This window comes from Elephantulus edwardii, unplaced genomic scaffold, assembly GCF_000299155.1.
Source record: "Elephantulus edwardii isolate Elephantulus edwardi_28Jun2011 unplaced genomic scaffold, EleEdw1.0 scaffold00031, whole genome shotgun sequence".
In the NCBI taxonomy this organism is placed as follows: domain Eukaryota; kingdom Metazoa; phylum Chordata; class Mammalia; order Macroscelidea; family Macroscelididae; genus Elephantulus; species Elephantulus edwardii.
This window is the reverse complement of record NW_006399781.1, coordinates 9,374,224-9,388,187: the sequence shown is the minus strand read 5'-3', so window position 1 is coordinate 9,388,187 and position 13,964 is coordinate 9,374,224. Positions and strand designations below refer to the sequence as shown.

At 39.0% G+C, this 13,964-nt stretch overlaps 1 protein-coding gene across 2 annotated transcripts in view; it reads right to left on the bottom strand.

Annotated features, from left to right (window-relative positions):
- Positions 1 to 13,964, bottom strand: part of VPS8 (vacuolar protein sorting 8 homolog (S. cerevisiae)) — a 351,425-nt gene that overhangs the window by 73,257 nt on the left and 264,204 nt on the right. For both annotated transcript variants that reach the window (XM_006884085.1, XM_006884086.1), the window contains exons 44-45: positions 4,668 to 4,718; positions 1,677 to 1,679 (exon numbers count right to left, since the gene is read on the bottom strand). In XM_006884085.1, coding sequence (XP_006884147.1) covers positions 1,677 to 1,679; positions 4,668 to 4,718 — 54 coding nt within the window. The remainder of the gene's footprint in view (positions 1 to 1,676; positions 1,680 to 4,667; positions 4,719 to 13,964) is intronic.

Sequence of the window (13,964 nt, the reverse complement as noted above, 5' to 3'; positions counted from 1 at the left end):
ACAAAGAAATCATGCAATATTATTCAAAATGGGACATTATGCTGAGTAAAGTATCTCAGTTACAAAAGAACAAATACTGTATGGTGCCACTATTGTAAAACAGGACTGACCTTGGGGTTGGAGGGAGACTGAGAAAGATGGGTTCAATAATGTATACTGCATTGAAACAGATGAGGGAGAAAACTGTTTAAAAGGGATATGTGATTAGGTAGTTTTGTCATGACAGGAGTCCAGAACGAAGGCTGCATAGTGGAGTGGACCTGGGGGAAGGGATTGTAAAACAATGAAAGAATTTTTCTTTTACTTTTCCAAGAGGGTAGTGTACTAGGGGAGAGGGTTGGGAGGGGAGAAAAGTACAATAATGAATGAATGGAAATCCAAAGTCTCTGTAAATTTTCATTGACATGAATAACAAATTTAAAACAAACAAACAAATAAACAAACAAAAACAAATGCCTAACCAGAATTATCAACATTGCTTATGCAGTTACTTTGTTCCGCCCTTTAGGACACAGAGGCTTTTATATGAAGTTATGTACAATCTGGAATGTGTAATATTGAATTGAAAATAAAGGAGGAGAAGAGTTTGGGATGAGTGAAGCAAGACAAAATAAATGGCCAGAGAGGAGCAAATTGTTTCCTCAATAGTTTTGGAAGAGCTCTGGGCAGAACAAGTGTTAGTGCATCTTGGCACTGCACTCTTATTCCCTGGTGGGGAAGGGAGCTGACTGCAGACCTGCCAGGTGAAGCCAGCCAGAGTTCTCTGCTCTCCTGGCATTAGGTTCTGTCAAGTGATTCCAACTCAAGGTGACCTCATGTACAACAAAGTAACATCCTATCCAGTCCTGCACACCTGCTCCCCTGTTTGAGACCACTGTGGAGGTCACTCACAGTCACTACATCTTGTTGGGGGTCTTCCTCTTTTTTACTGACCCTCTCCCTTTTGACGCAGGTATACTTCTCCAGGGACCAGTCCTTCCTGGTAACATGTCCACAGCATGTGAGACCAAGTCGCACCACCTTCCCGTCTAAGGGTATCCTGACTGCACTTCTTCGAGGGCAGATTTGTTAATCCTTTTAGCTCCCATAAACTTCTTGCTGGCATGTTGGAACCACAGCTGACTCTCTTGTGTGTTTTAGAAGCTGTAAATCACATGTGAGAAGACTGCCCATCTCTCTCCCTCAGAACAGCTGGTGGATTTGAGCCACTTGACTTTGGGTTGGCAGCACAACTCCCTACAGGCTCCCTGAGCTCCTTCAGTAGTCCTTGGTTATTTCCAGTATTCTTCAGCAACATAATTCAAATTTATCAATTCTTCTGTTTTTCTTATTACTTTTCTAGCTTTGACAAGCAAATGTTGTTGTTGTTAGGCGCCAATGACTGGAGTACAACTCACAGTGACCCTATGAACAAGAGACCTGCACCATGTCCTATCCTGTGCCGGCCTCACGCTTCCGGACACACAAATGAAGTGACAGAAAATACCACAGTATGTGCCACCTTGGTCCTCAAAGGGGCATCACTGCTTTCTAATACTTTAAATAGGTCTTTCATAGCAGATTTGTCTTATGCAATACATTTGATTTCTTGATTGCTTCTTCCATAGGCACTAACTGTAAAAGAAACCATTGAGAATGTCAGTATTTTTGTTACAGTGACTATGTATTCCTTCTACTTTCTTTAGATGCTTTGCAGTTAATTGCATGCCCACATAATTCTTCCATATTGTCTGCTGAGCTTGTATTTTTTTTCTTTAGTTCTTTCAGCTTGAGAAAGTCCGAACACGTCCTTCATTCCACTACTTTACTTTTCACACCACGTTTCCAAGTCTTGTTTAGGTTTTTTATACTCTCATTTATTCCATTTGGTTATATTTCTTGTTTGTCTTTTCTAATGACTTTTTGCCTTTTTTCATGTATGATCTTCTCTCACAACTTGTCAACTCATCTGCTCATTGGGCTTTAGTGTTAATATGTTAGGAACTGAAACCAAGGTGCCCCTTAGAGGCAAGAGTAGTGAAATTGCATCTCACATACTTTGAGCATGTTGTTAGAAAGGGAAATGTATTTTTTTTTCCTTGGGAAAAAGATATTATATGCTGGGAAAGGTGGAAAGTCAGAGAAAGAGAGGAAGACCTTCAACAAAATGGACTGACATAGTGACTATAACAACAGGCTTAAGCATGTAAGAAACGGTGAAGATGGGATGAGGCAAGGCAGGCTAAGGTCTGTTATTGACAGGGCCACTATGATTCGTAGCTGACTAGATGGCACCTAGCATGACAACAACTCTTTTAAATGGTCTCAAAATTCAGATGGGTTATACTGAAGACTGTAATAGTCTCTGATGGTCTAGTGCTAGGTGCTGCCAATCCAAAGGTAGGTGGTTCAAATTCAGCTCCTCTGAGGGAGAAGGATGGGCAATCTCCTCCTGTGCAATTTACTGCCTCTGAAAACCCAATGAAGAGTTAGTTATGAGTTGGTTCCAACTTAACGGCACATAACAACAACATACTCTAGGTTGTTGTTTGGGTCCTGTGAATTTGCTTTATTCAGCTTGACTTGAACTTGCATATGATCATATGCTGTCAGGCTTTGTCCTTGCTCTGACTGATGATACAGAGAGCCTTTAAAACCTCTTTCCACAACACAGTGTTCTATCTGGCAAGGTCCATGCATATAATCACTGTTTACATTGTTAAAAATAGGTCTCTGCAATGAGAAGATAATGGGTCTTGCAAAATTCTATTGTGAGAGGTCTGGTTTCATTTCTGCCACCAAGGCTATATTTTCTAACTACTTTTCTTCTTTTTTGTTTCCAACATTCATATTCTAATCACCAGTGATTATCAATGTATCTTGATTGCATGTTTGGCCAATTTTAGATTGCAGGAAGTGGTAAAAATTTTTCAATTTATCTTTGGCATTAGTGGCTGTTGTAGAAATGTGAATTAAATAACTAAACTTTTTTGGAGGGAGGTGGGAGTATGAGTATTATCCTATCACTGACAGTGCTTTGCCTCAGGGTATATCTTGAAATTTTCTTTTTATTTAAATAATGTATGAATTTAGTTCTTCTTCAATTTGTTAATTGCTGGCACAGTAGACTATATGACTGGTTGATTCAAGATGGCCAATATCAGCCCATTTCAGCTGAATAATGACTACATTATTGATCTTTATGTATTCCATTTCATTTTAACCACTTTCAATTTTCCTATCATCATACTTTGTGCATTTCAATTATTCATGGTTGCTTTTGACGATTCTCATTTTGGGTTGTGCCAAGTCAGCAAAGAAAGGTCCTGAAAACTCTACTCCATCCACATCATTGAGGTTAACTCTACTTTGTGGTATTTTGGGGTTATTTTTCTTGTGATTTTAGTGAAAGTTTACAGAAAGGATGGGTTTTCATTCATTCACTGGCACAAATTTTCTCCTCCCACTTCCCCTAATTAATTTTGTAATGCATGTATTATACTGGATTGTCAACTGCCATACATACAACGTCTAACATCCACTCCCTCCTCTCTTGTAGCATTATTCACAATAGCAAAGAGACAGAAGCAGCTCAGGTGCCTGTCAATAAATGAATGGACAGAAAAACGGTGGGATGTGCATACAATGAAACATTAGGCAGCACTGGAAAACAATGAACTTATAAAATATTATACACACGGATGGTTCTGGAAGGCATTATGCTGAGTGAAATATTTCAATTACAGACAGTTAATTCTACTGTGAAGAGATAGTTCTTCTGCAGTTATATCCTGAGTGCCTCTCCCCTAGCACTGTTATCAGACATTATTCTGTGGTTACTCATGAGGTTTTCAGAAGGAGACTGCTAGATCCTTCTTCCCATCTTAGTCTAGAAGGTCTATAGCTTAGTCTACAATGTCTGCTGAAATCTGTCCACCATGGGTTATTTTGCTGGTACTGGAAATACCACTGGCATAGCTTCCAGCATCACAGCACCATGCAAGCCACCATAGTATGACAAGCTGGCAGATGGCTCTGCTCCAGTGTGGCATTTTTTAAAAAAAATTTTTCTACTAGTTTATTTACAAAATTTGAATACATTGTTTTTAAGAACAAATGAAGAGTACAGAGCCCAACATATTCAGAGTGGAGTTTCCCAAATACTTCAGAATGCATTTGAAGATGTTCCCTCGGCTGTGCTGACATAAATAGGTTAAACACAGGCTACCCAAAGCTGTCTTTGTTGAGTATTCAACGACTCTAATCCTTAACTACAAGCACAATAGCGTGTGAGGGAGGAAGACATGGAGCAGTGATATACCAAAACAAAAAAATGAAAAATACAAAATGAAATTGAGCATCATTGGCAATATGCAAAGGTAGGTATCAATCATGTATAACTCTTCTTACAGTTTTTCCTGATGAGACAAAGGGTCTCTTGCATGTGATTATATTCTTATATAAGGCAATCTGCACATCCACAGGCCCTAAAACCACTCAACTCTACTTGACCTCTCTGGACAAGCCAAGAAATCCTGATGACACATCATTACAGCATTCAATTAAAAAGGACCTTTGACAGCATTAAAGTAACTAAAAAGAAATCTCATTTTGAGAATATTGCTTAAGAGAGGAAAACAAATACACAAAAGAAGGAAGTGGGTTTGGCATCTGTAAAACTCACTGACCTTGGCCACATGGTCCCCTCTGGATGGGTGGTAGGATGGAGACATTTTTACCTGGAAAAGAAACAAATATTTTAATGCACTTTTAGTTATAGCTTAGTTTCATTTGATCCACACTTAAAATAGTGCAACTAAAAGAAAATACTTTCAGAGGAACAGTTAATATAGTTATGTCCCTTCAGAATGCTTCTGGAAACCAAAAAGTTAGGAGCTAGCCAATTTAAAGGCAAAGATTCACCAATGAAAAAGCAGAGTCCAATCACAGGTGACTTGTAAGAAACAGACTTTGAATATAGAGGGAAAAACATCCCATGGCAACATTAAAGTTCAGAGCAAAGACTATCAGCGGGGATACAGAGGCCATTTTATAATAATATATGGGTCAATTCATCAAGAAGATAAAATAATCTGAAATGTCTAAACATCTAATAGATTAAAAAACTGATAAACCATAGAGAAATTGATTTAACAGCCAGAGCTTTCCATACCTCTCTTTCAGTAAATGAGAGAACAAGCGGCAGATAATTAGGATACAGAAGACGTGTACCATATAATCAACTAACTTGATCAAATCGACATTTCTAGAATACACTGCCCAACAAAAGCAGAATACATATTCTTTTTTAAGTGCATAATGACCACTTACCAAGATAGACCATTTCATGGTGATAAAGCTCAACAAATGTAAAAAAAGATTATAGGTTTACGACCACACTAGTAATAAATTAGAAATCTATAACAGACAAACGTCTGGTAAAATGCTCAAACAGTTGAGAGTTAAGTAGCATTCCTCTATACATCCAACAGAGCAAAGAATTTTAAAAAAAGATATTGGAAATTATTTTGAACTAAAAAAAAAATGAATAAAAGCAAATTTGTAGAAGGCAGCTGAAGTAGTGATTAGTACAGCCGCTTTGGCATCCTCTATAAAATATAAGAAAGGTCAGGATGGAAATAAAATAGAAAACAGAAAGTAACAGAAAAATCAAACCAAATTCTGATTCTTTAAGATAAATCTCTATAAAGACTTTTCAAGAAAAAGAGAAGACTAATTATCGATAATCAGAAACAAGAGGAGTGATTCTACAGATACCAAAAGATACAAATACTATGTTGTGACTGTTTTTAGGTGCTGTCAAGTCGAGTATGACTCACAGCGACCCTATGGAGAGCCAGTGTGAACTGTGCCCTATCCAGTGCTATCTTCACCATCTCAGAAACCTGAGACACTGCTGATGTCACTGTGTCAATTTATCTCATTAAGGTGCTGCTTCTCCTTTGTTGAGTCCCCATCTTTCCAAGCATCATGTTCTCCAATGAATAGCTCCGCCTAGCTACCTGTCCAAAGTATGAAAGATGAAGCTTCTTTGTCTCTAAGGAGCACTAAAGCATCAATGAATACTATTAGCTGAATAGCCAACACAAACAAAACAAAACAAAACACAAATCTGACTATACCAAGGATCTGGAAGAATTAGATCTTCATATAGTGCTGGTGTGAAGGTGAAATGAGACAAGCACTTTGAAAAACACTTTGGCAGATTCTTAAAATGAGACACATACATGCATCACACGAACCAATCATTTCCTCAAATTTCTAAGTAGGTCTTTAAGACATATGAAAAGTCAGAATAGTGTGGTATGGTTCACAGTTAATGTCAGTCAGTCAAAATGTATATATTGTGTACATTTCCAGATACACTAAATCATCTCTTATATAATAGTAGCATAACAATAATGTCTTGATGCACATCACAAAGGAGTACCCACTTGTTATCATGATATATATATGTATTTTAAACTTTTTTGTTTGTTTTTTGATCTCTCTGTTTTCATTTTCCAGGAAATACAGCCTAACAATCGACACATTATCCTAAACTTCTAATATAATAGGCTTTATGGGAGCTTGTTTATAACTAATGATTATATAGAAAACAGGGACTGCTTATACTGAGAGACTGTCTATGTAGAATATTAACATACTCATTTACAAAGGAAAACATTACTATAAGTTGTTGTGGTTATTATGTACCATAGAGTTGTGTGTGACTTATAGCGACCCTATGTACAACAGCCCTAAACTCGGCTCTATCCTGTGCCAATTTCATTGTCTCCAACACATCCACCCCGATTACCCCAGTCACTGAATCACTCCATCTCATAGAGGGTTTTCCTCTCCTGCACTGTCCCTCTACTCTCCTATGCAAGAAGTCCCTCTCCAAGGACTAGTCCCTCCTTGCAACATATCCAAAGTATGTCAGACAAAGCTTCAGAATCCTTGCCTCCAAGGAGCAGCCTGCCTTCACCCTCTCCAGGATGAACCTGTTTGTTTTTCTAGCAGTCCATGGTATATTCAATACTTTTCTCCAGCACCACAGCTCAAAGGCATCAATTCTCCTTGCATCATCCCTAGTCATTGTCCGGCTTTCTGATGCATAGCAAGTAACTGCAAAGACTATGACCTGGATCTGGCAGACCTTAGTCTCCAGACTGATGTCGTTGCTCTTCAGTATTTGGAGAAGTCTCTGACAGCAGACATTTCCAATGCAATTCAACTTTTAAGTTCAATAATTATTACACACTATCTAGCAGGAGAGGCATCCATTTTCAAAACAACATGCCTCTGGAAACGCTATGACCTTTGATAAATTACAATAGTTATAGAAAGGTTTTAGGCCTTTTGTTCATAGGGTTGCTCTGAGTCATGCTTACCTCAATGGAAATCAACAACAACACAACAACAACAAGAAGCAACAATACATAGACTAAGAAACAGGTTTTTTGAACAGGAGCTCTGGTGGTCTAGTGGGCAAGAAAATGCACTGCCAATCCAAAGATGTCAGGTTCAAATCTACTAGCTTCTTCTCAGGAGGAATATGGGTGATCTCCTTCTGAGCAATTTATAGCCTCTGAAACTGCTGGAGGGTCAGCTAGAAGTTGGTTCTGACGTGATGTTGTAACAGTATGCTATCAGGAATGGAAGAGTATCAAGATTGTTTCCTTTCACCAGGCCAACTCAATTTCAAATGCTGGGCAAGTAATCTGAGACAATGAACTATTATGAAGAAAAAAACCATGTCAGAGCCAGCAGAGTACTTATCAACAACCTGTGATATGCAGATAATACAATCCTGACTGCAAAAAGAGAAAAGACTAGAAACCTTTAAATGAAGATTAGACTATCTCTCATTATGGATTATACCTCAACACAAAGAAAATCAAACTCTTCACAAATGGACCAAAAAGCAACATTATGATAAACAGAGAAAACACTGAAGTTGTCAAGGATTTAATTTCACTTTAATCCACCATCAATGCCCGGGGAAGCAGCAGTCCAGAAATCAAATGATGTCTACACCACAGGCAATTTTGTTGTAAAGAACCTCTCAAAGTGTTAAAGAGCAAGGATGTAACTTTGAGGCCTGAGGTGTCCCTGACTCAAACCGTGGTGTTTCCAATTCCCTCAGATGCATGTGAAAGTTGGACAATGAATAAATAATTCCTAAGAAGAACCTTTGAATTGTGGTGTTGGCAAAGAACACTGAATACATTATGGATTTCTAAAGAGACCAACAAATCTGTCTTGGAAGACATGTAGCCTGGTTGCTCCTTAGGATCTGGGATGGATAGATTTTTACCTGCTCTGAGTATGTTATCAGAAGGAGCCATTCCATGGAGGAAGAGTATTGTGTTTGGTAAAGTAGACAACAAAACCCAGAAAGACATTCGAGGGAGATGCTGCAATAAATGGGATTTCTGGAACACAGCAGAGACCATGAGAATGGGGTAAGATCAGGCAGGGCCCCACTCTGTTATGTGCTGGTCACTTTGCGTCAGGGTTAACCTAACAACTGTCTCGAATGATGCCAGAGAGACCTAATTATTGGAAAGTCAACTTGACTGAAGATCTCAAGCCTCTTTCAACTTTAACAATCTAATTACAAAGAGTCTATAGGACAGACTGGCGGGGCGGGGGTGGGGGGTATGGTCATTCAACAGAATGTGGAAACTATGAAACAATATTTAATATCATATAAAAGTAAAATTCTACTTAAGGTTATTTAAAAATGGATGGAACTGGGCATTCACAGGGAACTGCCAGAAATTCAAGCTGTATTTATAAGAGGCCATGGAAAGAGGGCTATTCTTGGTAATGTCAGATGGACCTTGGCTGAAAGCAGAGAATATCAGAAAGATGTTTCTATGTGTTTATTGACTGAGTGGATCTTAACAAATTATGGATAACATTGTAAGAATGAGAATCCCAGAACACTTACTTGTGTTCCCATAAAACCTAGACATAGACCAAAATGCAGCTGTCCAAACAGAAAAAGTGAACAATGCATGGTTTAAAAATCAGGAAAGGTGTGCACTGTGCATCAGGGCTGTATCCCTTCTCCACACCTTTTCAATCTGTATGCTGAGCAAATCATTTAAGAAGCTGGACTATATGAAGATGAATGTGGCATCAAGATTGGAGGAAGACTCATCAACAACCTGTGTTATGTACATAATTAGATAACTTAATTTACTAAAAGTGAGGAGGTCTTGATGTGCTTGTTGCAAAAGATCAGAGACTACAGCCTTCAGTATGGATTACATCTCAACATCAAGAAGACAAAAATCCTCACCATGATAGATGGATAAGAGACTGAAGTTGTCAAGGACTTTCCTTTATTGGGATCCACAATCAATACTCACAGTAACAGCAGTCAAGAGTAAAGATGTGCTGCATTGGGTAAAGCTTCTGTCAAAGACTTCTTCAAAGTGCTAAAGAGCAGGGCTATCAGTTTAAAGACTAAGGTGTACCTGATCCATGCTATGATATTTTCAATAGCTTCCTATGTACTCGAAAGGTGGATGACGATTAAGGATGACAGAAGAAGAATCAACACCTATGAATTGTGGTGCTTGAGAAGAGTAAGGAATAGTCCTTGGCCAGTCAAAAGAACAAACAAGAGTATCTTGGAGGAAGTGCAACCAGGGTGCTCCTTAGAAACAAGGATAATGAAAGCTCGTTTCACATACTTTGGGCATGTTGTCAGGAGAGGCTAGTTCAAGGAAAAAGACATTATGCTGGGAAAGTGGAGGATCAGACAAAGAGAGAAAGACCCCTAACAAGATGGACTGACATCATGACTAACAATGAGTGTTGGCCTATCAGAGATGGTGAGGCTCGTATAGGGTAGGGCAAGGTCTGGGCTCTCGTTCACAGGGTCACTGTGAGTAGGAGTTGGCGTAAAAGCACCCGATTCACATACACACCGTCAGTAGAGAGAAAGAAGTCTTGTTGCTGTGCATAACATCAGGTTGCTCACCAAAAGGTTCAAAGTTTGAGTCCACCAGTTGAGAAGGATGAGAAGTCTGTTCTCACAAATATTTACAGCTTCTTATACCTGATGGAGAACTGCTATGAATCAGAACTGACTTGATGGTAGTGCATATAGATCATGAAGCGATTTCCCATCACTGTGGCATCAAGCTGTTCAAGCAGAACCATGCTGCAGGCTTTTCTGCTTCTCCCCTCTGGCTTTAAGAATATCTTTAGAAAGCATACTGCAGCTCGAGGATCAAAACTGCCGGCTGTCCAGCCTGTCCTCTCAGATTTAGCAGGTCTGCAGAAATTAGACTTGGCGGTCTTTGCTGAAACATACCATGACATTAATGCTTTGGAATTCACTCCAGATGTATGATGTATTTGCTTTTAACTCCTGGTATGTTCCTTTTTTCAAAAAAGGGAGAAAATAGATTTTCAAAGCAAAATAGATATTTAAGCTTAAAAAATGACCTCATGAAAGAATCTGCAGACTTTTAAAAACAAGCCAAGAACTCGATGTGGTGCTGGACAATTTATCTAAGAAAGCAGTGCTCTGGAGATTAAGTCAGAGAGTGTTTGAAGTGGCAACAGAAATGTTTCAGCATCCCTCATGAAAGGTCTTATTTTTCATTTAACAGGATTCCTTCTGGAAATGCCTCAGGCAATGAGATTGAAAAGAGACACTTTAAATCCAGGTGTGCAGGCTCGAGGACACACTGAGCTATGGCCTTAAAAATGGTGAACTTTTATGATCTTTGTTAATAAAATGATTCCAGATTTCGAGAAACAATCTGAGCTGACATTTAACAAGACTAACAATAGCTTTCTTATCATCTTGCTTCCCCCCCTTTATAAACAAGCCTTAATTTTTCGAATTTCAGGAGGAATACTTTTTTTTTCCACTGACAGAAACTTAGAAAATACAAAAAAAGACCAAATCAAATAAAATCTCAGCCAACAGCCCAGCTATCACTGTTATTAACATCTGGGATTATATGGCTTCATGATCTTTCTTATATCCTAAGTTGTGTACATTTATTTCCCCATATCAATATTCTTCCGCACTCTCATTTTCCATAGCTATGGAGTTGTTAATTTATTGTACAGATGTACCAGCAGTGATTTAACCAAACTCAGACTGTTGGCACATTTAGGCTGTTTTCAACTTTTATTCTTTAAAATGCTGTCATAAACAACCTTGTATATAACAATTGGCACATACTCTTGATTTTTTTTTTCCATTGAACAGATTTCTTTAAGTCCCCGATTCAAAGGGTATGATTTTATTATTTAAAAATCTGTTTTGCAGCTTTGCAGTTGCCGCCACTCAGCAATACACTTGTCTGCTCCACACACCCCCAGCCAGACAACGCCATCCAAGGCGGACCTTTTAGGCAACGTCTACTTTGAGCTGTTTGCAGATAAAGTCCCAAAGACAGCAGACAACTTCCGTGCTCTGAGTACTGGGGAGAAAGGATGTGGCTATAAGAGTTCCTGCTTTCACAGAATCATTCCTGGGTTTATGTGCCAGGGTGGAGACTTCACATACTATACTGATATTAATGCCAAGTTCACCTACAGGGAGAAGTCTGATGATGAGAACTTCATCCTGAAGCACACAGGTCCTGGCATCCTGTCCACAGCAAATGCTGGACCCAGTGCAAACAGGTCCCAGATTTTTTTTTTGGGTTTTTTTTGTTTTGTTTTGTTTGTTTTTATCAGTACCACTAAGACTGTACAGTTGAGTGGAGAGCATGCAGTCTTTGGCAAGCTGAAAAAAGGTATGAACATCGTGGAAGCCATGAAGCGCTTCGGCTCCAGGAATGGAAAGACCAGCAAACATATCACCATTGCTGCCTGTGGACAACTCTAATGTGATCTGTAGTTCACATTTTCTCTTAATCACTGGCCATTCCTTCTGTACCTCCAGAGATCACCCTGCTACCCCAGTGAGCTTGCAGAATCTTTTCGTCTTTGTGCTCTTGCCACAGTTGTTAGGATTCCCTCCTTTCTTTCTTCCCCTCCAAGTTTAGCAGGATTGCAGAGTTACAGTGATGATTATGAAATAAAAACGAGACCCAAAAAATGTTTTTCTCTTTCTGATAACGACATATCCACAACCTAGTTCTTTGCAATTCTGATTTAATAAAAAAACACCACAAACTGAGAATTAAAAACATAAATAAATTGGCACCAAAACTCATCTGGCATGAACTGAGTGAGGTTTTTATAGTCCTATGTAAACATCTAATTAGGGATGCTTCCCCAGACCCTGCTGAGAATGTTCTATAACAAACAATATGTGCACTATGTTACTGTTCTTCCAGCACTTTAAAGATGCCACTTACTCTCTTTGGTCTGCACTGCTTTTTATGCACAGTCATCATTTCTACTGTTATCTATTTGAGAATGCTTTAAGAGTTTCCCTTTATTTGATTTCAACAATTTGACTCTGACTATGGGGTATCCTTAGCAGTGTCTTAGGAGAAAGATGGGCCAATCTCTTTCCATTAACATTTACAGCCTCAGAAAACTGATGTGGGGTGGCCATGAGTCAGAACTGAGAGAGTATGTGACGGGGAATCTCAGGATATCGATCAGGACTGGAGGAAACCTCATCAACAACCTGTCTGGTGCAGATAACACAATCTTGCCAGTGAAAACAAACAAGACTTGAAGCACCTATTACTAAAACACAAATACCATCAGCACTGATTACACATTAACATGAAAAAAATGTTCACAACTAGAAGGAAGTTTTTCCCCAGTCTGTGGGTTTTCTTTCCACTTTGTTGGAGAAGTTTTTTGATGTGCACAGGGATTCGATTTTTAGAAGACCTCATTAATCTATTTGATCCTCTCCTGGTTGTAGGTTTTTTTGTTATGCTTGGAAGTCTATTCATGCTGTAGATTAGGGCTTCTAGAGTTTTTCTCTGATGATTTTATAATCTTTGGTTTCACTCATCAGTCCCTGATCTATGTTTAAGTTGTTTTTGCTGTATGGTGTGAGGTGTAGGTCTTGCTTCAGTTTTATGCAGACGGTTTTCCAATTTTGCCAGTACCATTTGTTAAAGAGGTTGTTAATTCATATCTTAAATGTATACTCTAGCACTTCAACAAAAAGGTAAACCACCCAATCACAAAATGGACACAAGATATCAAAAGATACTTCACCAAAAAAGAAATTCAAATGGCAACAAACACATAAAGAATATTCAAAATCCCTAGCTATTAGAGAGGTGCAAATCAAAACAACGAGATATCACCTCATCCATGCAAAAATAGCAAAGTTCAACAGAGCAGCAAACAACAAATGCCGGTCAGGGTATGGAGTGACTACTGATGAGAATGTAAAATGGTACAACCGCTATGGAAAGTGGTTTGGCACTTTCTCAAAAGGCTGGAGAAAGAAATACCATTTGTGCCTATGCAAAACCTATACTTGGACCTGGAGGCAGTCTTCAGAATAGAGCAAGGAAACACTGCATGGTTCAAAATTAGGAAAGGAGTGCATCATGGATATGTCCTGTCTCCATACCTTTTTATATGAGGAACAGATTATTTGGGAGGACTGCAACATCAGGATTGGAGAAAGACTCATCAAGAACCTGTGTTATACAGATGATACAATCTTGCTTACTGAAACTGAGACGGACCTGAAGCATTTTCTGCAGGAATTCAAGGACTGTAGTCTTCATATGGATTAATGCTCAACATCAAGAAGATAAAGATTCTCACCACTGGGCCAAATGGCAGCACCATGACAAATGAAGAGACTGAGGCTGCTAACAATTAGAGCTCATTCAGCTCCACAATCAACACTCTTGGCACCAGAAGTGAGGGAATCAAAAGATAAATTGCACTGGGAGAGTCTGCTGTCAGGGACCTCTCCAAACTGCTAAAGAGCAAAGATGTCAGTCTAGAGACTAAGGTGTACCTGATCCAGGCTATCGTCTTTGCAATCACGTGCTATGCATCAGAGG